Source organism: Pleurodeles waltl, chromosome 2_2 (genome assembly GCF_031143425.1).
Source record: "Pleurodeles waltl isolate 20211129_DDA chromosome 2_2, aPleWal1.hap1.20221129, whole genome shotgun sequence".
NCBI classification, from domain to species: domain Eukaryota; kingdom Metazoa; phylum Chordata; class Amphibia; order Caudata; family Salamandridae; genus Pleurodeles; species Pleurodeles waltl.
The window spans coordinates 943,696,739-943,724,116 of NC_090439.1; the positions used below are offsets into that span (position 1 = coordinate 943,696,739).

Genomic DNA, 27,378 nt, shown 5'->3' on the forward strand with positions numbered 1-27,378 from the left:
CCAGGACAGCTCATATTTTCGAAGCGCATCCAAAAAGGCGATGTGTTTGGTGCCCCTAAGGCTTAAGAAAACGAAGCCTGGAGCGAGCGCACTCCTAGAGGTGCCCCTGGGATGAGGTGCACTGAGAAGAGCACCCCCAGGGGCACCAGCCGGCACTCACTCTTGCCGAGATTCACCGCTGCGGCCCAGGAGGGCTACAGGGAGCCACTTCGGGTGCAGGCATATCGCTGGCGGGAAGGAAACCCCATCGGAGGCTCCCCCTGCTCCACCAAGCCCACATCCTGGTTGTGAGACTCACAGGTGTGGTAGGAGCCTCATCGGAGGCCCCACATACTGCCGGGCCCCTCTGTTGTTCACAGGAGCCCCTGTTACTTGTGGGCCCCAGCAGTAGTGCCGAGATTGCGGGCGGCATAAAAGCCTCATGGGAGGACCTCACACCGCTGAGTGCCCCTCTTTCTCATTGCAGAACGTGGACAGAGTGGCAACCTCGCCAGAGGTCCCATGTCTCCACTGGGCCCCCCGCCTGCTGGTAATGCATAAGCAGGCTGGGGTGGTGACCCTCAACGGAAGTCTCGGTTCTACCAACGTTAACCCTGTTTTTGCTGCAGGCCCAAAAACCAGAGCGTGGGAGCTTCAAGAGAGGGACACGGACTTCCCCACTTTACCCACATCGTTTCTTGCATAGGTGCTTGGTGCGGGTGGCAGGTTGCACTCACTGGTCTGGGTGAGAATATTATAAAATAATTTGTGCATTTCTTTGTAATGCCTGACATCTACCAGAGGGGAATGGTTCATTGGATGAGCCTTTATGACACTGTCTTTGACCTCTGATGTTGTGTCTAGTGCACCACATGCATTTACGATGATCTGTTTTGATGACTTGCCATGTATTTTCTGATGTTCCTTCTATGGCCATTGATGGTATGTTTACTAGGGCAAGTGCAATTTAGCAACATGTTTACTGTGACCTTATGCCTTTCTGGTAATATGTACTTTTACCCTGGTATGTGAATTTGGGAATGTTTACCCGACTACTGCTTATGTTGCAGGATACCCAGTAACCTGTATGTTCTATGTGACTACCGCTGGATTTCCCAGAATGATAGTACTGTGTAATGTTCTATCAGGGTATTAATGACATGTTGTGTTTGTGTTTGGTCTAATAATGTTGTGTACAATACGATTTATTTTTATATAACTTGGTATTCTGTTTCCTTTGTGGTGGGGCTAGAGTGTTTTGTGTGTTGTGTAAACGCTTTACACATTGCCTCTGGGATAGGACTGACTTCTAGTGCCAACCTACCAAGGGGGTGAGCAGGGTTATCCTGGGTGTGTAACTCCCTCGCCCTGAATAGAGTGGGTGGGTTCTGCCTGGCTTGGGTGCATACACTAGCCAACCAGAAACCCCATTTCTAACAGTCTCTTTACTGGGAACTAAGCACCCTATTGTAGCACTTAACTCTGTCAAGGTAGAAAGCAGAAGAGTCCAAGGCCTACTCAGGGGAGTAGGTGTAGTCTAGTAATCCTAATTCTCAATAAATCATTGTCGAGTCAGGGCTCTTCATTTGGAAAAACAGAGTACTTTTATTACACACATATTAGTAAATACTATGCAATAAATTAGAGATCTGTAGAATCACGTAGATGGAATAAATATTTGTGACACTCTCATAACACCTTCAGCCCCTAGCGAGCGCTGAAAATCCAGTCTGAACAATCAGCTAGGTTTAGGAGGCTGGTGCATTTGATCAGGATAGCTACTTCCTGAGACAGCAACGTCTAGCTAATCAGATGGGAGACAATTCAATTTGATCCACTGATAAAAATGACTCCTGACACTATTTCCAATATTTGAAAAGGTAAAGGCAGCTATGGTGTAATCTTACAGCACTACTTTTAAAAAACTCTGTCCCATTTGCAAAGGTTTTCTATGGGTAGCACTATTTTGATTTACTCCATATTGGTGAAAGTTCTTCCATCATGTAGCCCTTCCAAGCAAAAGCAGGTACAAATATACTGGCTATGCCAGGAAACTGGCCTTCGAGGGGGTGATACCTTGTGCCATGGGATTTTGTGATGTTCGTCCAGAACTCTGGCTGACCTGCCCCTTCCTGGGTGCTCCACTATGTTATATCACAATTGACCCCAAGAACAAACTCCTGGAAAGTTCTTGTCACACATTAGGGTGAGAGCGTAGCACTGGCAGACCCTTCTACATGCTGCTGTTACACCAAGACTCATGGCGAGAAAACAGATCAGACAAAACACACTACTAAATACTTTGCACAAATTTACAAATACATACAAAACAGCAGGTGAAAATGCCTAAGGTGACATCAGGTTAATGGCCCCACAACCAACAGGGGCAAAACAACCAAAGAAAGGTCACACTAATCAAACTGACCTAAAAATGTACCCTCTGCACTGGTGGTACATCTAACAGAGAACCCTGAAGATTAAAACCACAATATTCCCCCTTTGTGCCTAACACAATATATGCGGTGAAGTTAATAAGTATAAGGCCTCCTGCTGTTGTCAGGCTATCACTTCATCAAGGTAGAATACAGGCCGAATACAGGATGCAATTAATAGTGAAAACATGCATGATGGTACTATCTTTCATAAGTATTGAACAATACGTGAAATGATTCACTGTTAACACTGTTTCAGTGTTCAATACTGTTCAGTATGTGAGTCTTTGTTCTACTTTTACATTGGTTACATAGTCACCACAGAAACATGAAGCAAAGATGTGTTCACCCAAACCAATATAACTAAAGGCCTGAGCTCCAGAAGTGGTTGGAGAACAGAGAAAACTCTCCCACGTAATGCTTTCTCTCATCTGGAAGACTTAGGATGGCAACATCAGATATTATAGGAGGCTTTTGTGAGGACACTGCCACTCTCTTGGAATTCCCAGAGCTGGTTTAAACCCAGAGTGGTACCCCTACACGTCCTTGGGTACTACTTTCCTTGACATGCAACATTTGATACCCTATTTGTGTGCTTCCTCATGTGGCAATCCTCCACCTAGTTGATCTTGGTCCATAGCATGAGGTGCAGGGTTATGCCTTTTTCCTTTTTAAAAAAGAAATGGGTGTCTAGACCTCAGTGTGTAGGTCTAGCTCTTACATTGTGGATCATTCCTCACCATGCATCTTTTACATTTCTTTACTTGCAGGCGTAGGAGCTGGCCTTCTCCTGCCTGTCATCAGCAAGGGGCTGATGTTCCTCTCTAACACCAGACACATGGATTGGAAGCCATAAATGCTCCAGGGACATTAACACTACTGAAGATTCCGATGCAATTGAGCAAGACAGCTCTTTGTGTAATACATATGGGGCGCAGTCCTTACCAGGGAGCAAAGGTAAAATGTGAGTTCAACATGCTCACAAGAACTTAATTAACTTCTTGGGCACTTCCCCTCTCCGCAGGCTTTAGGAATATGGGAACAGCAGAGCGGCACACATTCAGGATGGGTTGGTTCTCAGTGGCACTACTTGCTCACCCTAGGTAGATTAGTTAGTGCAGTGCAGTAGCAGTTTCTTCAGCCCAGTGAAACTGGAGTCACCCGAGAGGTGATCAAACACAAAATTGTTCCTCTGGCCCTGCTAGACTTTCTTAGATTTGTTTGTGTAGTTCCTCTGCTGGTGTGCTCCAGATCCCTGGAGTATTAGGTTCTGGCCTCCTCATCCCTAAATTTCTACAATCATTAGAAAAGCAGATAGTTACCTGTTCTCACTCTGATAAGGAAGAGCTCAGGATGGCTTGCCCTCCTGCCCCTTTGATCTCAACAGACTGCTGATCAAGGCTCATTTGCAGCACACACGCCTGCTCCTCTCTCTGGGTTGCTGATAATCTTCTTGGCCAGAAGTCTTTCTCAGCAGGTATGCAGGTAACACCCGCTACCTGTATCCCCAGCCTTACAGTGAGGGGCCCCTCTTTAGAGGTAGTCAAAAAGACTAGTCCAGAGAAGTTCAGAGGGAAGCCTCTCTTACAGGGTCCTCAACAAGCCCACCCTCTATTCTCCCCCAAATGAAGGGAAGAATACAGTACTACTGTACCTGGAGAACAGGCCCACAGAGTCCATGCCAGTACAAGTGTTGAGCGGCCCACCACTCAAGATAGGATTTTTTTCTATGAAGGCCTCTCGATACTTGGTTTCTGCAGATTCTGGTGCTTTTTCAAGCCTTTCCATTGTGCATGAGTGTGGCGTGAAAAGTTGTAGAAAGTGGGTATCTCTGCTCAATCAAAAGATAAAAAACATCTTCACTCCACGCAACTTTAAATGGTCAAAGGTCATAACTCTTTGCTTCGGTTTTGTTGCTCTGGAAAGGTTACTCAGTGTGAATGTAAACAGCCTATGCAGATTCTGCCCCCCAATCTTTGCCTCTCCCAGTAATTAGCTTAATACCTACTAGATAAACCTATTGTTTAGGGCAATTTAATCTGTCTGTCCCTCCCTTTGTTTCATGTGGCCTGGAGCCACTGGCTGAGGCAATTTGACAGACAAATGATATACATAACACAATAATACTAGCCAGTGAACAGAAACTACTGATTTATACTGTCAATATGTTGGTCACTCTAGAAATATGTGGTCCTGAAGCAGTACTCATGACTAAAGCCATAATAGTAAGATCAATGGAGGAAAATCCCTTTTGGAGGGAACCTGCCAGTTTGAAATATTTAGGTGCATATTTAAATAGGGGATCTGAAAATTCAACCAATCAATCAATCAATCAATCCTAAAGCACAGCTAATCACCCACATGATCTCAAGGTGCTGTTTGTGGGCATGCTGCTCAATCAAAGAGCCAGGTCATGAGGTCCTTCCAGAACTGCTTGAGTGATGATGTCTGCCTGAGTTTAAGAGGTACTATGTTCCATGCCGGGCTGCGAGGTAGGAGAAGGATCTTCCTCCTGCTGTGCTTTTCCGGATCTTGGGAACGGCTGCGAGGGTGAGCTGGGATGAACAGAGTTGTCTGTTGGGTTCGTAGGAGAGGCGGTGGTTGAGGTATGCTGTCCTATGCTGTGTAGTGCCTTGTAGGTGTGGATCAGGAGTTTGTATGTGGAGCCAGTGTAGGTCTCTGAGGTAGGAGGAGATGTGACTATGTTAGGGGATGTCCAGGATGAGTCTGGCTGCTGCATTCTGGATTCTTTGTAGTCTTGATTGCAGTTTCTTGGTAACGCCGGCATAAAGTGTGTTGCCATAGTCAAGTTTGCTAGTGACGAGTGTTTGGGTGACTGTCTTCCTTGTGCTGGAGGGGATCCACTTGAAGGTCTTTAGAATGACTCGAGGGTGTGGAAGCATGACAAAGAGACTGCGTTAACTTGATGGGTTATGGATAGTGAGGAATCCTGGATGATGCCTAGATTGCGTGCATGTTCCGTAGAGGAGGGGGTGTTTCCCAAAGTGGTGGGCCACTCAGAGTCATTCCAGACGGAAGAGGTGGAGCCAATTACGAGGAACCCCATCTTGTCTGACTTGACTTTGAGGCAGCTGGCTTCCATTCAGGTGGCGACTGCTCTCATCCTAGTCTAGAAACTTCTCTTGGCCTTCACAGGGTCATCGGACAGGGAGAGGATCAGTTGGTATCGTCGCCATAGTAGACGATGTGTAGCCCGTGTTGTTTGTTTATCTTGGCTACCAAGGCCATGTAGATGTTAAAAAGTGTTGGGCTGAGTGATGATCCTTGGAGTACCTGATCCATTTCAGTGCTGTATCTTGGATGCCGGTGCTGTGGAGTCTGGCGCAGAGGGTGGGCTGGGATGAGAGATTACTTTATTCACATATTCCAGAAACCCCTCACTGGCTTCCCTGCATGTTCAACTCTATTCTCCATGGCTCAATTACACATTTTTGTGCTTCCATTAAAAATCCTGACCTACTAAGTTTAAGTGATGGAAAGATTGTCATATATGTAGGGACATGTAAGACTCAGGTTGAAACTATTAGAACTCCACATAGCCACAGTGTCAGGCAGTCTTAAATAGCCACTTATAGCTTCATACTGACTGACCCATCAACTTTTCTGTGCAACATAGAAGTTAACCACTTGCACTGCAACACACCTCTAGGACTATACAAAGAATGTTACTCTATAACTTAATGGTGTCTAGGGGTCTTATATGCAGAGTGCGGTGAACTGCTGATTATCACAACTCCTCTTATTGATGCCACATGATATTCTTGGCACAGAGTCCTAGCAGAAAATAGTTGTTGAATGCTAAACCATTAATCTGGTGGAATGGGGCCATTCTAATTGACAGAAAGAACATTAACTGGTCAATGTTTGGGAGCTGGTGTCTAGCAGTGATGGCCAAACTAGAGGACAAGTCTGTCAAAACATTTGATACACTCATAGGGAGTTTTATTTTCCTTATCTCAATATTGAAGATATCCCATTAGAGATCTCTCCTATACTTGAATACTCGTGGAAGTAGAATGCCTTTAGGAGTACAATCTAACGTCTTTATGTCATCCTCATTGCTCACTATTTATTGAAACACGCCTCTGCAGATCGTAGATGAAGCTAGGTAAATCACACTCTGTCAACCATATGCATGAGTAATTAGATTACAAAACATGAGGCAATGCCACTTTTTGCATGTTCACCCACATTTTCTGCTGAGTTTTAGTGCTCGTTTTTAGACTATGCACACTGAGGCACTACTGTCCAGTTCCTTGTTTATGCGCTCTGACCCCTAAAACATGTAGAAATTATCAAACCCCTTACTGGTGTTTTTAACTTTTCTATAAGGCTTTAGTATATGGTGTGGAAATTCACCCATGACATGAAACGTTAAGAGTCACAATGGACTGCACCACGTATTGTGTCATCCACTGGTGTGACAAAGATAAACATGACTTCTGGTCTACCATTGTAGGCTGACTGCTGCATTGTAAAACCTGCAGTGTGACTTGTTGAAATAGTCCTTCTTAACAGGGAAAACCTCCCTTTTAAATATGATTCAGTCACCCTTAGGTAGATCCCTAATGGCTCCCTGGGCATTTAAAGTGTGACATGTAGAAAATACGTGGTACCATGTCCCCACAATGAAAATCCCTAAAAGCTTTTTTCACTGTGACACACCTAGCTGTCCACTGTAAAAAACAAAAGTGGGACCAACTAGAAAAATATTTACCCACTGTTTTAATAGTTAGTAGAATCCAGTTAAAGGGTGAAGTTGGGTTTCTAATAAATATTGAGTAAAAACAACTTTTATGAAGTTACCCTTTACCTGCTTAAATTGTCAAAAGACTAATTAGCATTAGCCTCTGACATCTCCCAACCTGTGCTCAGGCTATAAAGATGAATGAATGATGTGTGAAATTCTTTCAAGAAGCACACAAGAGGCTGACCTGAATGGGCAGGGATGACTCCTCTGTGTTTAATAGAATATGTGGGGTGGGAGCTGTGCTCCTCCTATTGACACCACTGTCTCACATCCTGCATGAGAGGTCTGTCTGAAGCACCTGTAAAAGTGTAGTGCTCTTCAAAGGGAGCAAAAGGATGCCAGGGCAAGTCGCGGTTATCCTCTCTCTGGTTGCTGAAAAATCCTACTTTTGCCCTAACAAACTTCTGTCTCTGGATTAGTTCTGGGTACAAGTAGTGTTTCAAACTGGATGTTATTTGCCCTGACCTATTCTATTTTGGGCCTGTGTATTGTAAATAGGAGGTAATGTAAAAGTAAGTAGGTCAGGTACCTAGAAACCTTTGCTACATGGTCTGAGTGACTCTAGGAGTGACTCAAGGTGTTCCACAGCCACAGGCTGGTGAAGCCAACAATGATGGACCCTCAGCCTGCCTTCCTCCAAAGGCTGCTGGAGTTGCAAAAGGATACCAGGTGAACTGAACCTGATGAACTTGCCACCTGTGACCTGTGAGAAGGTACTGGAGAAGTTGGAGTCCCTTTCACTTGAAATCCAAAGACAGAAAGTTAAAAAAAGATCATAAGTCTGATCCTCCTCCAGGAACATAGACAAATACTGAAGACGTAATTCCTGTGAATACTCGGCTTTACCATTTGCAACTGGATGTAGACTGGGCTTTGCTGTTGCGCTTTGCCTGACACCCTGGGAATCTCAAAGTGCTCTCCCTGAAATGCCAGGGGACCTGGAAATGTACTTTTGTGGTTGTTTGGGCATCACAAGAATTTTGGGATCTTTTTCAAAAACATTCGACCAGCAGTTCCACCGCGATGGATTCAGTTTCAGTATTATCCCATATGGAGAGGGGTTTCTCCTCAGAAAAATGGCAGAAATACAACCCTTTTCAGAGTGGGACTCAGAAGCTTTTTTGAACTTCCCTACTTCCAGGTCCTAGTGAGGGCAAACCCCCTCAGTAAATCCAACCTCTGCTCCACTGCTGTTAACCTGAATTTGTTTCTTTCTCCTGGTCTACTGTGACAATTGACTATCATTGGTGCTGCACTTTTTCTTGGGGCTATTTTCATTTCAATGTTTATTAATTCATATCTCTAGATCTCCTTATTGGTTGTTTGTCATTTTTCACATTAATGTATTTCTCTGTTTTTGTGGTGGTTTATTGTGTTGTCGATTTTACTCTTTTGGTACTTCTAGATGCTTTACACATTCTTGTTCAGTTAATACTGTCTTCTCTGTGCTGTAGCTATTGGGGGTGAACTCCGGTTTAAGTGATTGAAACATTTGACTGGACCTTACAAGATTTTACTTAATTACTCGTGATGGGTACTAATCCACCCAATTAATAAACCACTTTTGCACATCTCAAATTGAGATTCTACACTCTTGGCACTGGTGCCAAACTAGCTACTGCCAGTACATCTGAGTCCAAACTCAAATTGCTGTTGATGTTGTTATTTTGGTTGAAACAAATTGCATATATGAAGGTAATGCCAAACTCTGACACAACATTGGACACACATATCGTCAGACACTGAAACCTGCTTTGAGCTCACCACACTCTTCAGTGCCGGTATTGCAAAACTCCATGATACAAGCAACCTTAAAGACCTCTCAAATCATACCAATAGATGACCTTCTACATGACTGAAGGAGGTGAAGGTTGGCATACTACAATACTAGAAGACACTAAAGGTGCCAACATATGAAATGTGGAGGTCGTCAGTGTTTGAGATGACTATTCATACATATTGAATCAGTGACAATCTGCCCAAATTAGTGGCAGGAGGGGTAAATTCCTCATGGTTTCAGGAATACTTACTAGTATCCAGCCAAATCGTTTTCAATATGCAAGTGCATTGATTATAGGGTTTGGGATATTTAAAGGGTCCACAATATAATATAATATTTTGCATTACATATCATGCTACATGATTATATTTATTTTCCCTTCATAACATTTAAAAATTGTTGTTACCAATGTTTCATTTTACTACAAACACCTGGGTACTGTTTCTTTGAAAATGTATCTTTTGGCAGGAGATGCTTTAGACGTATCGGTTAGTCTAAAAAAACGGAGGCATTTGACATGAATATATGATTAAAACTGCCAATTGTTTGATACTATAAATCGAAAAAAATAAAATAAGTATTTCATTTAAAAAAAAAAGGGATATCCTACACCTGGATCAGTGTTGTAGACACATACATTTAAGACATATGGAGGAAAGACATAGCTGAATATGTACTATCATCAGTCAGGTAATTTTCCCCTTCTACGTTACCTCTATTTCAAGTGGTTCTGATGTTCCAGTGGGACCAGCATGGGTTCCTAAAAGGCAAACTAGCATGACATTGGTGGAAACACTAAATACATCTTGACAAAGAGAACAAGGATCTTGAAGGCATTGTTTGTATGCTCTTTACCTAGTGGCAGCAAGTGTGTATCCAAATCTTTTGGAAACTCATATCTAGGAGGTAGGTGCCATTTTTATGACACAGATGTTATTTACCTTCCATCTCAATTAGTTTACTCTAATCTACTGCAGAGGAATCCCAGCCAACAGTAGACTTGATTTATCTCCCCTGGGGCCTTTAGATGTTATGCCCAGAAAGTATGTCCCAATCGCTTGTCAAACCTATTTTTGTTCCTTCTGTGAATTGGGTACTAGATGTCTTTCACCAAGCTCATTATACACTATTTGTGAACAACAGCCTTATAGTGTACTGTTTAGCACTGCTGCCGGATAATCAAAAAATATCTTATGTCTCAAAGGTCATGATGAGGTAGCTCAAATACAGCTTCAGATTTGATGGATGCAGGACAAATTAGAACAGAAAATACAATTTTGGTCTTACACCATTTGCAAAACTGGAAATTACATATAGCAACAAAGTAGTATCCTATTTCTCAGAGACACAGTGTCTGTAGCTACGCTGGCCAATATTTAGTGCAGCATCAATACTGGCTGACGAAGGAGAGACTGACAGTTGGACCTATTTCTCCTGCATCATATTTTTCCTAAGTGGCGCCAAAATATTATGTCAGGAATTACCGAGGACCTAAACGGGCTCAATTAAGCCTATTTAAATGGCAGCCTAGAGGGCTGACAGAGTGAGGAAACGTCTACAATAGCAAAAGCTTCAATACATACTTCATCAAGAACCGTTGTTGTGGTATATTAGTGATCAAACTAATCATAAATGTTTGCTAATATGGGCAAAATGCTATGCAATTCGTAACATTCTAAAGTAATACTAAGACATATCAGTTCCATCCTGCATTCCTCTATGTTCTCTTGACTTGATTACCTTTATGAGACATTTTAAGTGCTGGGCAAACACCTTTTATTCTTAGCCCAGAGGTAATTTGAAAAATGAACAAGAAGTAAACCTGTATTGCCTTTTTGCCAATCATGATTAACGTGAGGAATACTTTGAACCATATCATCAAGGCTGGGCCGGCCCACCACCCTTCCAGCCTCCCGGTGCCCACTAAGGCTAGTCCGGCCCTGCATGTGATGAGGATTACTTATGGCTAAGTGGTATTAATAGGGTTGAGACAGACTTCACCCAAGTAAATATTATCCTAAGAGAAATGTGAAGAATGATGGCACTGTAGAGTTATGAGGTTTGTGGACCTACTATTCTGAACATACCTTTGTGGAGATTCCTCCTTCTTGAAGATTGCTCTACATTTCTTGTAATTACGACTAGTATTAAACCAGAGCCTCACATTTGTTTAAAAAAAAAAAAAAGGTTTTGTCTGTTGAGATCAGGCACTGCAATTTATGTTGCTGAGTGCTCCATTTGATAACATGGCTTTTCAGAAATTCAAGCTAATGCTCCAACAGTCAAACAATCAGAACAGTTATGCAGATCATAAAGCTATACCATGATGTTTGTACTTTATTCTATCTCTTATACCTTACTTGCTTTGTTTTAAACATTGTTTTCCGTTCTCTTTTTTTAAAAAGAGATATTCTGTATTGGGTCTTGATATTATTAATGGTAAATGTATGCATTTATATTCATCGATGTTTATTTGCTATTTTGAACAGATTATTTTAATGAATGAGTTGATTATTGCACAGCACCTTAAATATTTATTTTGGCTGAAAAACTACACAAAGTACCTTTTTCACAATTTTTAAAATGCTTTTGTAGCAAATTGGTTATTATGCTTATGTTTTTTTTAACTAAAAATAAACACTAGAAATTTATTAGAAAAGGCTGGACTGACGGGGTATATGTATTTTATTTTCACAGATCACTTTGGAGTAGGGTTTGGTAGACTGGACTCAGACCACAGCAACTGAAAAATACAAATTAGGGGGAAACGCACCCATTGGATGGCCTTTCCTCAGCACAGTGCATGCATATTCAGAAGAAATAGATTTAGCTTGAGAATGTAAATTTTTTTAAAGCAACTGCATCTTAGCAGGACTCTGCATTGCTGAAAGCAACAGTGTGTGACAATACTGCGATAGTTAATGTGTCACTTGTACTATGAGTGCCAGCATGAGTGAAAATCTTTCATGTCTAAATAACAGTTTTCAAGAGATTGAAACTGAAATTGAAAATGACTAGGCAGACATTTCCTATCTGAAGTATGTTTTGCGGAACACTGTTAAGGTGAAATGACCAGGGACTGCTTATAAATAAATACAAATACTGAATGCTGAACATCGCACTGCAGTAAAGGCAGCTGATTCAACAGGATGACTATGTATGTCAGGAGTGTGACCGACTGCAGTGAAACAGAGTGTACATTTGCTGCACCTACGGTAACAAAGTCAATGTTATGGTAGTAATTATGTAACAGGTAGTACACACGTCACGCTAAAAGCACATAACTGATATCACTGCCACAACATGGGTCAGGTCCAAATATAAATGTACCATGGCCAGGATTACTGGTGAGGGAATTAATGAGCTTGGGATAAGTTTTGTTTAATGTTGAAAGAAATAAGAGATGGAATTATGCTTTTCCATAATATTGATAATTACTCAATGTTTATGTTTGATATGCTACTACAGCTATTACGGGACGTGTAATATAACCGTCATTTGGTTACATGTAGATGAAGTTACTTAGGGTATAGTTCTTTGTCCAACATAAATTTTTATGTAATATACGTTTTTATTACAGGCCTGAAGAAGTGGTTAATCATAATGAAACACATGTTGGCTGAATTGTTACTGGTGGTTTTTAAAGTGCACAGGAAAATTACAAGAAAAAGACAGTTTGACTGAATGAACTGAAAGATCTTATGTACCAGTATTTACTGATTCCATATGATGGAAGTGCTGTATTTGGATCACTTCCTTTATGATTCTATTTTTCAGTAATAATATATTAATCAGAATGTATGCTTGTCTGTGAATAAAATGTTGATTGAAATAGTTTGTATGACCTATATAATTTTTTTTTTTTTTAAGTTTCATGAATTTCCTTAATGTAAACTGAGATTGTTTGAAATTCCAAAGCTCCCCACAAATTATCATAGTGGTTTCTACTGGTGAGTTAATTGCAGGTATATTAATTCAAGGACAGCGGAGCATTCCAGGCAATTTAAGACATATTAGAAACCTGTAAAATCAAATCACAAGAAATTGTAGGGACTAAATTTACATATACAGGACTATTGAGCCACATCTACAAAATGACCATAAGCACGGACAATGTTTCTTCTCTGACATCTAAATGGAACCAAAGGTTACTTGGATTCTACTAAAAAGTGACCCAAATCAGCATGACATGGGTTAATAGTGAAACTCCCAACAGTAATTAAACAAGTTCAGTTGACAGTTTTGTGTGTACAGTGTTATAGCATCATTCAAAATACAAGGAACTGTCAGTACAGTCCAACACATAGTGGCATCACTACCACCGGTATTTCATATAGAACTTCAATATAGCCTTAGAACCCACCGTAGCGGCTCTACCGGCTATTAAAGGCCCGCTACCCGCGTTAAATGCCCGAGCCGAAGGCGAGGGCATTTAACAAGGGAGATGGACTTTAATAGCCGGTAGAGCCCGCTACGGCGGGTTCTAAGGCTATTAGAACATTCTGCCACTCAGGGCAGAATGTTCTATTAAAAAAAAAAAAAAATCACGGAGCCCGAGGGGATTAAAATCCCCTCGGGCTCCATGAGGCTTTGTTCACAGCTGCTGCTGTGAACAAAGCGAACATTGGAATGTTGGCGCTGCGGGCTTTTACCGGCCAGTAAAAGCCCGCAGCACTCCATTGTTTTCAATGGAGCCCCCAGCATTCCAATGTTCTAATGCCTGATAGAGTTCATAGGAAGTGTGTTCCAAGACACCAGGCAAGACTCTGTTTCAGTACATAAAGCATTTGTCTCACGTGGTCACCTCAGTAGCCAGCAAACATACTCCCTGGAAGTGGTGACCATCAAAGAGTAAAGCTTCAAGTTGTGCCCTGGACTGTGTGCCAGATGAAAGAGAAGAATGAGGTGTTTGCATCTTGCATGAAAACCTCATCTCTCAATAGAAATATGAGGTGGCACAAGCCTTTTATTGATGCTGAGCAATACATGCATCTAAAAAACAAACTAAAGAACATTTGCAGACACATCATGTCAAATATATTTACAATCACTCAAGCTAGTGCTGTTATTATTACTGTTATTATTGCCATAAATAGGTCTGTGGCCAGGCCCATCACCAGCTCCCTAGTGCATAGTACCAAAAGGAGCACCAGATTGAAATTATGGAGTTACATATGGACCTTAATGTGCCTTGCCAGTGAGACAGAAACATGCATTTAGACAATCAGCCAGAGTAGGTACCCTAAGAAAGTACCCACTTTGTTTGATATTACATTCTCTTATTGCGACCTAAAGCATTTTCTTTAAATTAATCATTAAAATAATTGGTCTGGTGAAAGGTATAAATATCATTGATGGGTGTGGATGTCTGCCAGTTATTATTGTGTATTTTGCGGCATAGGCCAACCCGGTCTTTTTTAGTTTGTTTTTCAATTTAAGTTCAGTGCTTCATCTGTGAGGGGTATATTGCTAATAAACTGCTATTACACCTGCTACTGTGATAGTTGATGAATCAAGTACTTCACAACGTGATATTGATTAGTTCAAAATCTTTCTAGAACCTATAAATGAAGGTTGGCTGAAACTACAGCAAGACAGGTAAATATCAAAAAGTTGTGTGCATGCCCTCAGTGTCATAAGACTAGTGTACATTACATCTGGTGTATGGCTCGTTTTTCTGCAGATGTTGTAACATTACGTGGTACATAACTGAGACAGAGCCGGGCCTCGTTTTCTTTTGTTTAGAAAAGAACAAAAACGTTCGTTAACAAATGACCCACAAGGTCATTCAGAATATTAGTGTCTACCCGCTCGGGAGATGTTTGAGATTGTATGAGCAGTTTGGTCTTACTAGTGTTTAAAGTATCATCAATGCTGTTTTTAAAAGCCATAAACCTTAAATGAGAGGTGTTTTGATACTGAAATATAAGCTTTAATTCTGTACGGCAGAGCAAATGCAAATATACAGAAAGGGTCACACAATTTCAAGATGCACACGAACACACCTGTTTTGTACATTGCCCAGGATGAGATGGGAAGAATTTTAATGACCCTTTGTAGTATTAAAGTTGCTCCTGCTGCCTTTCATTTCCTACATAATAAAGTATTGAAATCTCTGGAGTTAAGAGCCCAATTATCTTCCCGGCTTGAATCTAGCTCTACACTGGAGGCGGATGTTGTTAAAATTAATACAATCTCACTAATTATATACATAAACAGGATATTGGACACCGCCACTGAGATCTGTGTTGTTTTAGTGGCAGGGGCTCGTGTATGCACATTCTTTTGAAATACGATTTTTTTAAGAGTCACCTGTATGCATAAAAAAACCTAAAACATTTTAAAAGTAAATGAGCGTGCAACAGCACCGTATGTCATTCAGTCAGTGCTATAGTAGAGTAATTAATGATGTGCCACAGTGCAGTCTCTTAGCCCCTCATTCACTCTGTGCCACAGTACTGTAATTAATGCCCATGCTCCAGTACAGCTTCTCTTTCAGTCTGTGCCACAGCACAGTAATGAACGCATGTGCGACAGTACATCCTTACAGCTCCTTATTCACTCTGTGCTACAGTACTGTAATTAATGCCCATGCTCTAGTGCAGCTTCCTTTTCAGTTTGTGCTACATTACTTTAATTAATACACACTCTCATGTATAGCTTGTCTTTCAGTCTGTGCTACAGTACTGTAATTAATGCACATCCTCCAGGATAGCTTCTCTTTTACTCTGTGCTGCAGTACTGTAATTAATGCACATTCTCTAGTACAACTTCTCTTTCAGTCTGTGCTACAGTACTGTAATTAATGCACATTCTCTAGTATAGCGCCTCTTTCACTCTGTGCTACAGTACTGTAATTAATGTACATTCTCTAGTACAGCTTCTCTTTCAGTCTGTGTTACGGTAGAGTAATTGTGCATGTGTGCTGGACTTGGCAATCTTGGCGTGGTCATCCCTAACTTTTTGCATCTGTTTCCCAGGTTGTTTGATGTGTGCTGCACTCTGTTTTTTCTGTTTTTGTTTCTCTGGGCACTTTACCACTTCTATCCAGTGCTAAAGTGCAAGTGCTCCTATGTAAAATATATATGTAATTGACTTTCCATGATTGGCATATTTGATTTACTAGTAAGTCCCTAGTACAATGCACTAGAGGTGCCCAGGGCCTGTAAATCAAATGCTACTAGTGGGCCTGCAGCACTGGTCGTGCTACACACATACGTAGCCCTGTAAACAGGGCTCAGACATGCCACTGCAGTGTCTGTGTGTGTAGTTTTAAACTGTCATTTCGACTTGGCAAGTGTACCCACTTGCCAGGCTTAAACCTTACCCTTTTTATACCTGTAAGTCACCCCTAAGGTAGGCCCTAGCTAGACACATGGGCCGGGTGCAGTGTATGTTAAAGGTGGGACATGCACTTATGTGTTTTACACGTCCTAACAGTGAAATACTTCCACATTTGGTTTTCACTATTGCCAGGCCTATCTGTCTCAAAGTTTAACATGGGGGCTGCTTTAAATATTATTAAAGGGCAGATTCCCTTAGGGAGCAGAAATACATTTGGAGTTTAGGGTCTCTGAGCTCACAATTTAAAAGTACATCTTTCAGTGAAGTTGGTTTTTAGATTGTGTGTTTGAAAATGACACTTTTAGAAAGTAGACATTTTCTTGCTTAAACCATTCTGTGACTCTGCCTGTTTATGGATTCCCTGTCTGGGTCAGAATGACAGTTGGGCTGTTTCCACCTTTCTCTAGACAAGTGACACAAAGGGAGCTAATGTGTAGCCTGCATATCCTGATGAGCCATCTGTGCTGGGGAGGAGTGGTCAGTCACACCTGAAAGGCCTGTGCCTGCCCTCACACAACCCCCTGGTGTGTGTCTCGAACCTGGCCTGGGCAAGGCAGGATTTCACAAACAACAGAGACTTTCCTTTGAAGTAGGCCTACTTCAAAGGAAGAAAGGGGTATAAGTACTGGACCCAAAACCTCTGAAAATGAGATCACTTCTGCAATCAAGAGGAACCTCTGCCAAGGAGAAGAGCTAAAGAGCTGAGGAGAAGTGCTGCCCTGCCTGTGACTGTGCTTTGTAGAGCTATCCTGCAGTTGTTGCTTCTGCCTGGGAAAGGGGACAAAGACTGGACTTTGTGGTATATTCCTGCTTGAGAAGAATCTCCAAGGGCTTGGATTGAGCTAGCCCCATGTTCTAAAGTCTCAGGACCATCAAAGATGTCCCCTACCAGCAGCTGGACTCTCTGCTGAGACTCCTGCCCTGACAAGTGGTGCCCTACCCAGTCCCTGGGCCCTTGACAGGAGAAGCTGGTGAAAGTTCAAGAAAACTGACTTTGGACGACTCTGGACCGATGTTGCTGCCAAAATCCCGTGACGCCGCCTACAACCGACTCCATGGTCCTCGCTGGAGTGCGGCGATGCTCTCAGGCCCGACACCGTTGCAGCCCAGCCGCAGTCTGCGACTCCGTGAAAGGCACCGCACCACGCTGTGAACGACGCTGCCCAAAGTGTGCAGATTCAACTCTTTGCACCGATTCCACCTCACCTCCACTGCTCTGCAGCAAGGACCCGACGCCTCTTTGTGATGCCTCAGCTCCTTTGCCCGGCAGCACCTGAACCAATGCCGCCTGGGATTCAGTGACGCCGTGATCCCCGACTTTGCGCACCAGCTTGTTTTCACACTTTACTAAGGTACTGTACCTAGGGGTCTGCATGACTCCGGCGCAGTTGGCGTCGGATTGTTGGGAACAACTCCGCCACGACACCGTGTTATCACTTCATCGAATTATTTTGTGTTTCTAGGTGCAATTTTTTAGTTTAATCTTTAAAAATTCATAACTTGGCTTGTATGTGTCAGAGTTTTGTCATTTTGGTCTTGTTTTGATAAATATTGGCTATGTTTCTAACCTGTGTTGAGTAATTTTGTGGTGTTTTACTTTATTACTGTGTGTGTTGGTACAAATACTTTACACCTGGTCTCTGAAGTCAAGCTTGAGTGTGATTCTCCTTTACCCTCACTAGAGTGAGGGTCCTTGCTTGGACAGGGGGTAACCTGACTGCCAGCCAAAGACCCCATTTCTAACAATGTGTGATAGTGCAGCCTCTCAGTCCCTCATTCAGTCTGTGCTACAATAGTATAATTAATGCACATGCTCTAGTACAGCTACTCCTTCAGACTGTGCTACACTATGGTAAACAATACTTGTGTGACATTACAGCCTGTCATTCAGTCAGTGCTACAGTAGAGTAATTATTGCACATGCGACAATGCAGTCTCTCCAGTTGGTTACAGTAATTAGCGCATGTGCGACCGATTAGCCTCTCAGTCTGCACTACAGTACAGTAATTAATGCACATACTACAACCCAACCCCTTATTCAGTCTGTGCTAGAGCACAGTAATTAGTGCATGTGTGAGACAGTACAGCCCTCATTCAGTCTGTGCTACAGTAGTGTAATTAACGCACGTGCGACAGAAAGTCTCTCAGTCAGTGCTACAGTAGCATAATTAATGCATGTGTGACAGAAAAGCCTCTCAGTCAGTGCTACAGTAGCGTAATTAATGCATGTGCAACAATGCAATGTTCAGTCTGTGCTAGAGCACAGTAATTAGTGCATGTGCGTGACAGTACAGCCCCTAATTCCATCTGTGTGCAGTCCTGTAATTGATGCACATGCAACAGTACAACCTCTCATTCAGTCTGTAGAACAGTAAATAATGCATGTGCAACAGTACACTCTCTCCTTCAGTCTGTGCTACAATATAGTACTTGATCCGTGTGACAGTACAGACTCAGTCTGTGCTACATTACAGTACTTAATGCACATGCTGCAGTACAGCCTCTTTACTCTGTGCTCTACTACAGTAATTAAATAGTGCACCAATGTAGTCTCCCATTCAGCCTGTGCTACAGTACAGTAATTAATGCACATGCTACAGAAAAGCCTCTCATTCCTTCTGTGCTACAGTGCTGTCCCTCTTCAGCCTATGCTACTGTACAGTAGGTAATGCATGTGCTGCAGTACAGATCTTCATTCAGCCTGGGATACAGTAAAGTAATTAATGCATAGGCTGCATTACACCCCCTCATCAGTTTGTGCTACAGTACAGTAATTAATGCATGTATTACACCCCCTCATTCAGTTTGTGCTACAGTACAGTAATTAATGCGTGGGCTGCATTATACCCCCGCACTCAGTCTGGGCTTTAGTACAGTGATTAATGCATGTGCTGCTGTACAGCCCCTCATTCAGTCTGTGCTGTGCTACAGGAATAGATGCCTATGCTGCAACACAGAACCCCATTCAGGCTGTGCTACAACACAGTAATTAATGTAGCTGCAATAGAACAGCCTTTGATTCAATTCGTGCCACAGTACATTGATGAATGCAAATGCCTCAGTACAGTCTTCTACAGTACTGTAATTGATGCACATGCAACAATACAGCATGTAATTCAGCCTTTTCTACAGTACAGTAATTAGCGGATGTGATACAGTACAGTCTCTCATCCTTCAGTCTGTGCTAGAGTGCAGTCATTATTGCATGTGTGACCGAACAGGCGGTCATTCACGATGTGCTACAGTACAGTAATTAATACATGTGTGACAGTACAGGCTCTCTTTCACTCGGTTATACAGTAGAGTAATGAGTACCCGTGCAAGACAGTACAGCCCCTCACTCAGTCTGTGCTAGTACTGTAATTGTTGTACATGACAGGACGGCTTCTCATTCAGTCTGTGCTACAGCACAGTAAATAATACACCTGCTACAGTACAGACCCCATTCAATGTGTGCTACAGTAGAGTTTTTAGTGCATTTGCTGCAATACAGGCCATCACATGTGCTACAGTACAGTAATCAATGCATGTGCTACAGTGAAGCCTCCTTCAGTCTGTGCTACATTACAGTAATTAAAACATCTGCTACAATACAGCCTCTCATTCAGTCTGTGCTAGTCAGTAATTAGAGCATATGCTTCAATACAGCCTCTCATTCAGTGTGTGCTACAGTACAGTAATCAATTCATGTGCTACAATACAACCTCTTATTCAGTCTGTGCTACAGTACAGTAATTAGAACATATGCTACAATACAGCCTCTCATTCCGTCTGTGCTACAGTACAGTAATCAATTCATGTGCTACAATACAACATCTCATTCAGTCTGTGCTACAGTACAGTAATTAGAACATATGCTACAATACAGCCTCTCATTTAGTCTGTGCTACAGTAAAGTAATCAATGCATGTGCTACAATACGACATCTCATTCAGTCTGTGCTAGAGTACAGTAAATAATACACCTGCTACAGTACAGACCCCATTCAATATGTGCTACAGTACAGTATTTAATATATGTGCTGCAATACAGGCCATGGGTCTGTGCTACAGTGAAGCCTCCTGCAGCCTGTGCTAAAGTACAGTAATTAGAGCGTATGCTACAATACAGCCTCTTATCCAGTCTGTGCTGCAGTACAGTAATCAAAGCACATGCCTCAGTACAGCCACTCATTCCTGCTGTGCGACAGTCCAGTAATAATGAACCGCATCTCATTCAGTCTATGTTTGACTGAGCAGCCTCTCAGCCTGTTAAATGCATGCATGTGCAACAGTACAGCCCCAGTCTGTGCTACAGTCCAAAAATGAATGCACGTGCCATGGTACAGCCGCAGCCTGTGCTACAGTACAGTTATGCTCATGCAACAGTACAGACTCAGTCTGTGCTACATTACAGTAAATATTGCATGTCCTAAAGTGCAGCCTCCCATTCAGTGACTGCTAAGGTATAGTAATTAATGCATGTGCACCAGTACAGTAATTAATGTTTGTGTGCCAGTAAAGCGCCCAAGTCTGTGCTACCGTACAGTGATTTATGCATGTGCGAACTTACAGCCTCGGCCTGTGCTACAGTCCAATAATTAATGCCTCGCAATAGTACAGCCCGAGTCTGCGCTACAGTCCAATAATTAATGCTTGTGTGGCAGTACAGTCTCTCAGTCTGTATTACAGTATTGTAATTAATTCACGTGCAACAATGCTACCTCTCATTCAGTCTGTCTTGCTAAAGCACATGCAGTAATGCTCATGCAACAGTACCTCTCAGTCTGTGCTACAGTATAGTAATGCTCATGTTACAGCATCTCATTCAGTTTGTCCTACAATACATTCACTAATGGGTGTTTGACAGTACAGACTCTCAGTCTGTGCAACAATACACAAAATGCACGTACGACAATCATAGCCTCTCTTTCAGTCTCTCTTGCGGAAGCACATGCACTGAATTTTGTACAACGACGTGAACAAAATCCATAATATTGACAGCTGATAAATTTAAAAGTCCTTCTTCCCCCCTCATCAGATTTTTATTACACTGGCTGCTCTATACATCAACAGTGGTACTTACCATACAGTAATAAAGTCGTATATTGGTTCAGTTTGAAGGACAGTAAAATTGATATAGATCCCGTTCCCTGGTGGTACTCGCACAAGCCAGAGGCAGTCTTGGAAGTTCGGGTACTCGTCAGGATAACCAGGAGAGTAAATGGTACCATTCATCGAGGTTATATTTCCTCCGCAGAGAGCTGCAAAAGGGAATATCAAGCTGTAACTCTCAAACATGACATTTAATTTGTCTGACTTTTTAGTTTATAAATACATGTATTGATATGTCTCCTTTTTTCCTCAATAGCATAGATTTAAAGAAGGGTAGAGTTCTCTTTCCATTAATATTAATTTTGTTTTTTTGTTCTCTCAACCCGATCAAAACTTTAAAAAAAATGCTGTCTGCTTCACGGCATGATTGGTGTAGTCATGAAGCACACTTGCCAATAAAGTATTGGTATGTTGACAAATAAGTTTTGTCTCCACTCCACTCAGTTTAAAGCAACGTTCCTACAAGTTTGTTTTGGTAATCGGTCAATGAATGCAACGTGGATTTGGCTGTGAAACTCATTCTGGACAAGCACAACGCCTTCTAGATGTTTGAATAATGAGTGAAGAACGCAACAGAAATAGATCACCAACATATTTAACTTTACCTAAATATAGGTGTGAAGGATGCTGGGGGCCTTCATGAACGTGCCTCTGACCTTGGGGTTTCAATACTGGACCTTTCCTCATGACAGTAGAGGTTATCAAAAACCGCTGATAATATAAATATGATAGAAATATAGCAACTTTCACGGATAACATGAAAGTGGTTGATATCGACTATGTCATGATGAGATTCATAAAATATAGTTTCTTTTTTTATGGGACACATATGGTTCGCTTTCAATGTTAGTATATATGTGACAGTGTGTACAACTCAATAGACATCTAGGGTTCATTTCTAGAAAGTAAAGTCACAAACGTGTATATTAGTTAAAAATTATTCTAGTCTCTATCTGTTGAAGAGTTAGAATGACCTGCCCCACCTGTAGGAAATCAAGAAGCCAAAGTATTGTGTGGTGTTCTGGTGCTGTTATATATCGTGCTTGTAGAGCACACTATTGTCATTTACAAAATAGGTGCTAAGAATGATGTGAAACCATATAATCAAACCTTTAGCTAATCACTCATTTAGAACTCTGGAAAAATTATCAATGGTTGGAAGCTGGCATCTATGTCCTCAGGAAGCCATCTCCGGATTCTCCAACATTCATTCATAAAGAAAGTGACACTAGTGCATACCCATTAAACCATCTTTAACCCGTTCACTGACAGGGCTTTTCCCCCCTCAGGTGGCAGTCCTTGGTTATTTGGGGCAGTTCGCGCTTCAGCCATCATAACTTTTTGTCTACATAAGCTACCCAAGCCAAATTTGCGTCCTTTTTTTCCAACATCCTAGGGATTCTAGAGGTGCCCAGAATTTGTAGGTTCCCCTGAAGGAGACCAAGAAAAAGAGACAATTTCGTTTTTGTTTTTTTTTAATGAGAAAAAAAGGGCTTCGGAAGAAGGCTTGAGGTTTTTTCCCCTTAAAATGGCATCAACAAAGGGTTTGTGGTGCTAAAATCACCATCTTCCCGTCTTTCAGGAACAGGCAGACCTAAATCAGAAAACCACGTTTTTATAACACAATTTTAGCATTTTGCTGGGGCATGGCCCATTTTCACTATTTGTTGTGCTTTCAGCCTCCTTCAAGTTAGTAACAGAAATGGGTGTGAAACTAATGCTGGATCCCGGAAAGCTAAACATTTCTGAAATGTAGGCAACATTCTGAATTCATCAAGGGGTCATTTGTGTAGATCCTACAAGGTTTTCCTACAGAAAAAACCTGCTTAAATAAACAAATATTGAAATTGAGGTAAAAAAATAGCCATTTTCTCCACATTTTACTCTAACTATTCTCTCCGATGTCAGATTTCTTAAAGCAATATACCGTTACATCTGCTGGACTCTTCTGGTTGCAGGGATATATATAGGACTTGTAGGTTCATCAAGAACCCTAGGTACCCAGAGCAAATACACGAGCTGCACCTTGCAATGGGTTTTCATTGTATACTGGTGTTACAGCAATTAATTTGCTGAAATATAAAGAGTGAAAAATAGGTATCCAGAAAACCTTTTTATTTCCAAAATGGAGACAAGATAAGCTGTTGAGAAGCAGTGGTTATTTGCACATCACTGAATTCTGGGGGGCCCGTATTAGCACATGAATTACAGTGCATTTCTCAAATAGATGTCTTTTTTACACACTGCCTTACATTTGGAAGGACATTTTTTGGAGAAAGACAAGGGGCAATAACACTTGTTCTTCTATTCTGTTTCCCCCCAAGTCTCCCTATAAAAATGGTACCTCACTTCTGTGGGTAGGCCTAATGCCTGCGACTGGAAACCCAACATGGACACATCACATTTTTACATTGAACTCTGATGTGCTTTTTGCAAAGTGCCTAGCTGTGGATTTTGGCCTCTAGCTCAGCCGCCAACTAGGGAAACCTACTACCCTGTGCATTTTTGAAAACTAGACACCTATCGGAATCCAGGATGGGGTGACTTTTTCCTCACATTTCGGTGGCAGAAAGTTCTGGAATCTGTGAGGCGCCACAAATTTCCTTCCACCCAGCGTTTCCCCAAATCTCACGATAACAATGGTTCCTCACTTGTGTGGGTAGGCCCAGTGCCCACGACAGGAAATGCCCCAAAACACAGCGTGGACTCATCACATTTTCCCAAAGAAAACAGAGCTGTTTTTTGCCAAGTGCCTAGCTGTGGATTTTGGCCTCTAGCTCAGCCGGCACCTAGGGAAACCTACCAAACCTGTGTATTTTTTTAAAGATAGACATGTAGGGAAATCTAAGATGGGGTGACTTGTGGGGCTCTCACCAGGTTCTGTTACCCAGAATCTTTTGCAAACCTCAAAATTTGCCCAAAAAACCCACTTTTTCCTCAAATTGTGGTGACAGAAAGTTCTGGAATCTGGGAAGAGCCACAAATTTCCTTCCACCCTGCATTTCCCCAAGTCTCCCGATAAAAATGGTACCTCACTTGTGGGGGGAGGCTGAGTACCCGCGACAGGAAATGTCCCCAAACACAACGTGGACACATCACATTTTCCCTAAGAAAACAGACCTGTTTTTTTGTTAAGTGCCTAGCTGTGGATTTTGGCCTCTAGCTCATCCAGCACCTAAGAAAACCTAGCAAACCTGGACATTTCTGAAAACTAGACACCTAGGGGAACCTAGGATGGGGTAACTTGTGGTGCTCTCACCAGGTTCTGTTACTGAGAATCCTTTGCAAACCTCAAGATTTTTCAACAAACATCCACTGTTTCCTCACTTTTCTTGGTGCTGCAAAGTTCTGGAATCTGAGGGGACCCACAAACTTCCTTCTACCCTGTGTTCCCCCAAGTCTCTCAATACAAATGGTACCTCACTTGTGTGAGTAGGCCTAATGCCCGCGACAGGATATGCCTCAAAACACTATGTGGACACATCAAAATTATCAAATACAAAACCTACTAAACCCAAACATTTCTGAAAACTAGACACCCAAGGGAATCCAGGGAGGTGTGACTTGCATGGATCCCCTAGTGTTTTGTTACCCAGAATCCTCAGCAAACCTCAAATTTAGCTATAAAATGATATTTTCCCACACTTGTGAGGGATCACCGCACCAGCACAAATTTCCTACCACCCAATGTTCCCCTCAGTCTCCCGGTAAAAATGTTACCTCACTTGTGTAGGTGGGCCAAGTGCCTGTGACAGGGAAGAGCCAAAAACATATAAAAAATGAGGGGGAACCAAAGCGGGTCAAACAGGGCAGTTTAAAAAAAACGTTTTTAGGCTGACAAGTGGGGCATATTGTTTATCGGTATAGATGCAACAATGCTGGGTGGTAGGAATTTTGTGGTTTCTTGCAGATTCCAGAAGGTTTCATCACAAAAATGTGGGAAAAATTTGTGATTTTCAGCAAAGATGGAGGATTGCAGGGCATTGTGGGTAAGAAAATGGTGCGGGTGCATGTGAAGCACACCACCTTGGACTCACCCAGATGTCTAGTTTTCAGATGTGTCTAGGTCTTGTGGATTTTTCTACATGGCAACATCCCAAAGTCCAAAAAGTGCAGCCCTCACCATTACAAGTGGGACGATTTTGAAAGTTAGACAAGCTCTCATGGCTCAAATGTGAAACCGAAACCCAAAATAATCAAATGTCCTCTTGCTTGCCCTGGGATAAAATGTTTTAGTGTGCGGGGAAGAGCTGAAAGACTGTTACCCCATTCAGTTGGGGTAGGGGGTATAAGCATGCCCATACTGGTTGGTAGCGACCACCCCACAATTCTTTTTTTTTTTTTTTTTTTTAAATTCCCCGTCATCTAGTAGGCTTTCTGCCCTCCCAGGGAGTGGATCGGGGGTGACCTAAAATAAATTTTCACCCCAGGGAAACAACCCTTGCTTAAGGGGTGGCTTCCCTTGCGTGAAATTGACGTAAAAAAAAAAAAATCCCTGGTGTCTAGTGGTTTCTGCCCCCCCTCCCCCCTTGGGGGAAGATTGGCCTAATAAAAATAGGCAGATCTGCCCCAAAACAGGCAGAAATGACCTAAATATATTTTTCCCCCCAGGGGAGCGACCCTTGCCTAAGGGGTCACCCCCCAATGTCTACAAAAAAAAAAAAAGAAAAAAAAAAAAAAAACCCTGGTGCCTAGGAGATCGGCCTAATTACAATAGGCTGATCTGCCCTGAAGGGTGGCAGAAATGGCCTAAAACAAATTTGCCCCCCCGAGGGGAGACACCTTTGCCTAAGGGGCACTCCCCTCACGTGAAGCTGCCAAAAAAACAAAATCCCTGGTTTCTAGTGGTTTCTGCCCCCCTTGTGGGCAGATTGGCCTAATAAAAATAGGCCAACCTAAGGGGTCGCTACCCACATGTAAACAATAAAAAAAATTTAAAAAAAATCCCTGGTGTCTAGCGGTTTCTGCCCCCCCTCTCAGAGCAGATCGGCCTAAATAGAATAGGCTGATCTGCTGCCAGAGGGGGCAGAAATGGCATTAGAATAAATTGCCCCCCTGGGGAGCAGCCCTTTCCCAAGGGGCTGCTCCCCTTAAGTGTAAGTAAAGAAAAAAACAAACTCCTTGCTGTCTAGTGGGCATTCAGAGACATCAAAGGAAAGGGCTTTCCTTTCCTTTAATGCCTCTCTCACCCCCTACACGTGATCAAAGGAGAAATGGTAAAGCATTTCTCCTCCGATCTGCGCTGAGGGGGCAGCCTCTGATGAGGTCAGCGTGTGATCGTGTGCTGATGTCATCAGACTCCACGAGGTGGTGGGGTAGGGATGGAAGGGGAAGCGATTCCCTTCCATCCCTGCCCTGGGGGCGTGGAGCCGAGGCTCATGGGGGTAATGCTGAGCCGGTCCAAGGGCGTAACAGTGACATCCTTGGCACCTTAGTGCCGCAGCCAAGGACGTAACTGTTACGTACTTGGCTGTGAAGGGGTTGAAAGAAAAAGAAAAGATAGCAGACCTCACTTCCCATAATCTATTTCAGCATGAAACCATCTCCAGATTTCCTAGCATGCATCTCCGGAGGAAGTGACATATCTGTAATTTTCAAACTCCCTTTCCACAGGACTTGACATCACTGGTCCCCCACCAAAACCATCTTTCAAGAATAAGCCATATCCCCCTGTACCCATATCTACAGGAAATTACATCATCTAATTTCTCAGCATTCAGCTCTACAGGTGACATCGCTGGTTTCCATCTCCTTCCTTTTTCCTCCCTTGCTCTAATTAACTCTTCAGGGTGTTCCATCACCTTGTATGCCCCCAGCTATGGATAGACACCTGTTTGTACCTTCAGGTAAACTAGCTTCAGCATGTGCCTTTGCAAACTTCACATTTCATACCATTTTTAAACTTACAGCCAGATTACAAAAACATATTTACCCTCCATTTACCCTCCTTTGCGCATCTAATGACAACAGGCAAAATCA

The 27,378-nt window shown here is 42.4% G+C and overlaps 1 protein-coding gene across 1 annotated transcript in view; it reads right to left on the reverse strand.

Annotated features, from left to right (window-relative positions):
• CSMD3 (CUB and Sushi multiple domains 3) overlaps positions 1-27,378 on the reverse strand; it is a 2,682,374-nt gene that overhangs the window by 476,606 nt on the left and 2,178,390 nt on the right. The window contains exon 43 of the mRNA XM_069220640.1: positions 21,371-21,548. Coding sequence (XP_069076741.1) covers positions 21,371-21,548 — 178 coding nt within the window. The remainder of the gene's footprint in view (positions 1-21,370; positions 21,549-27,378) is intronic.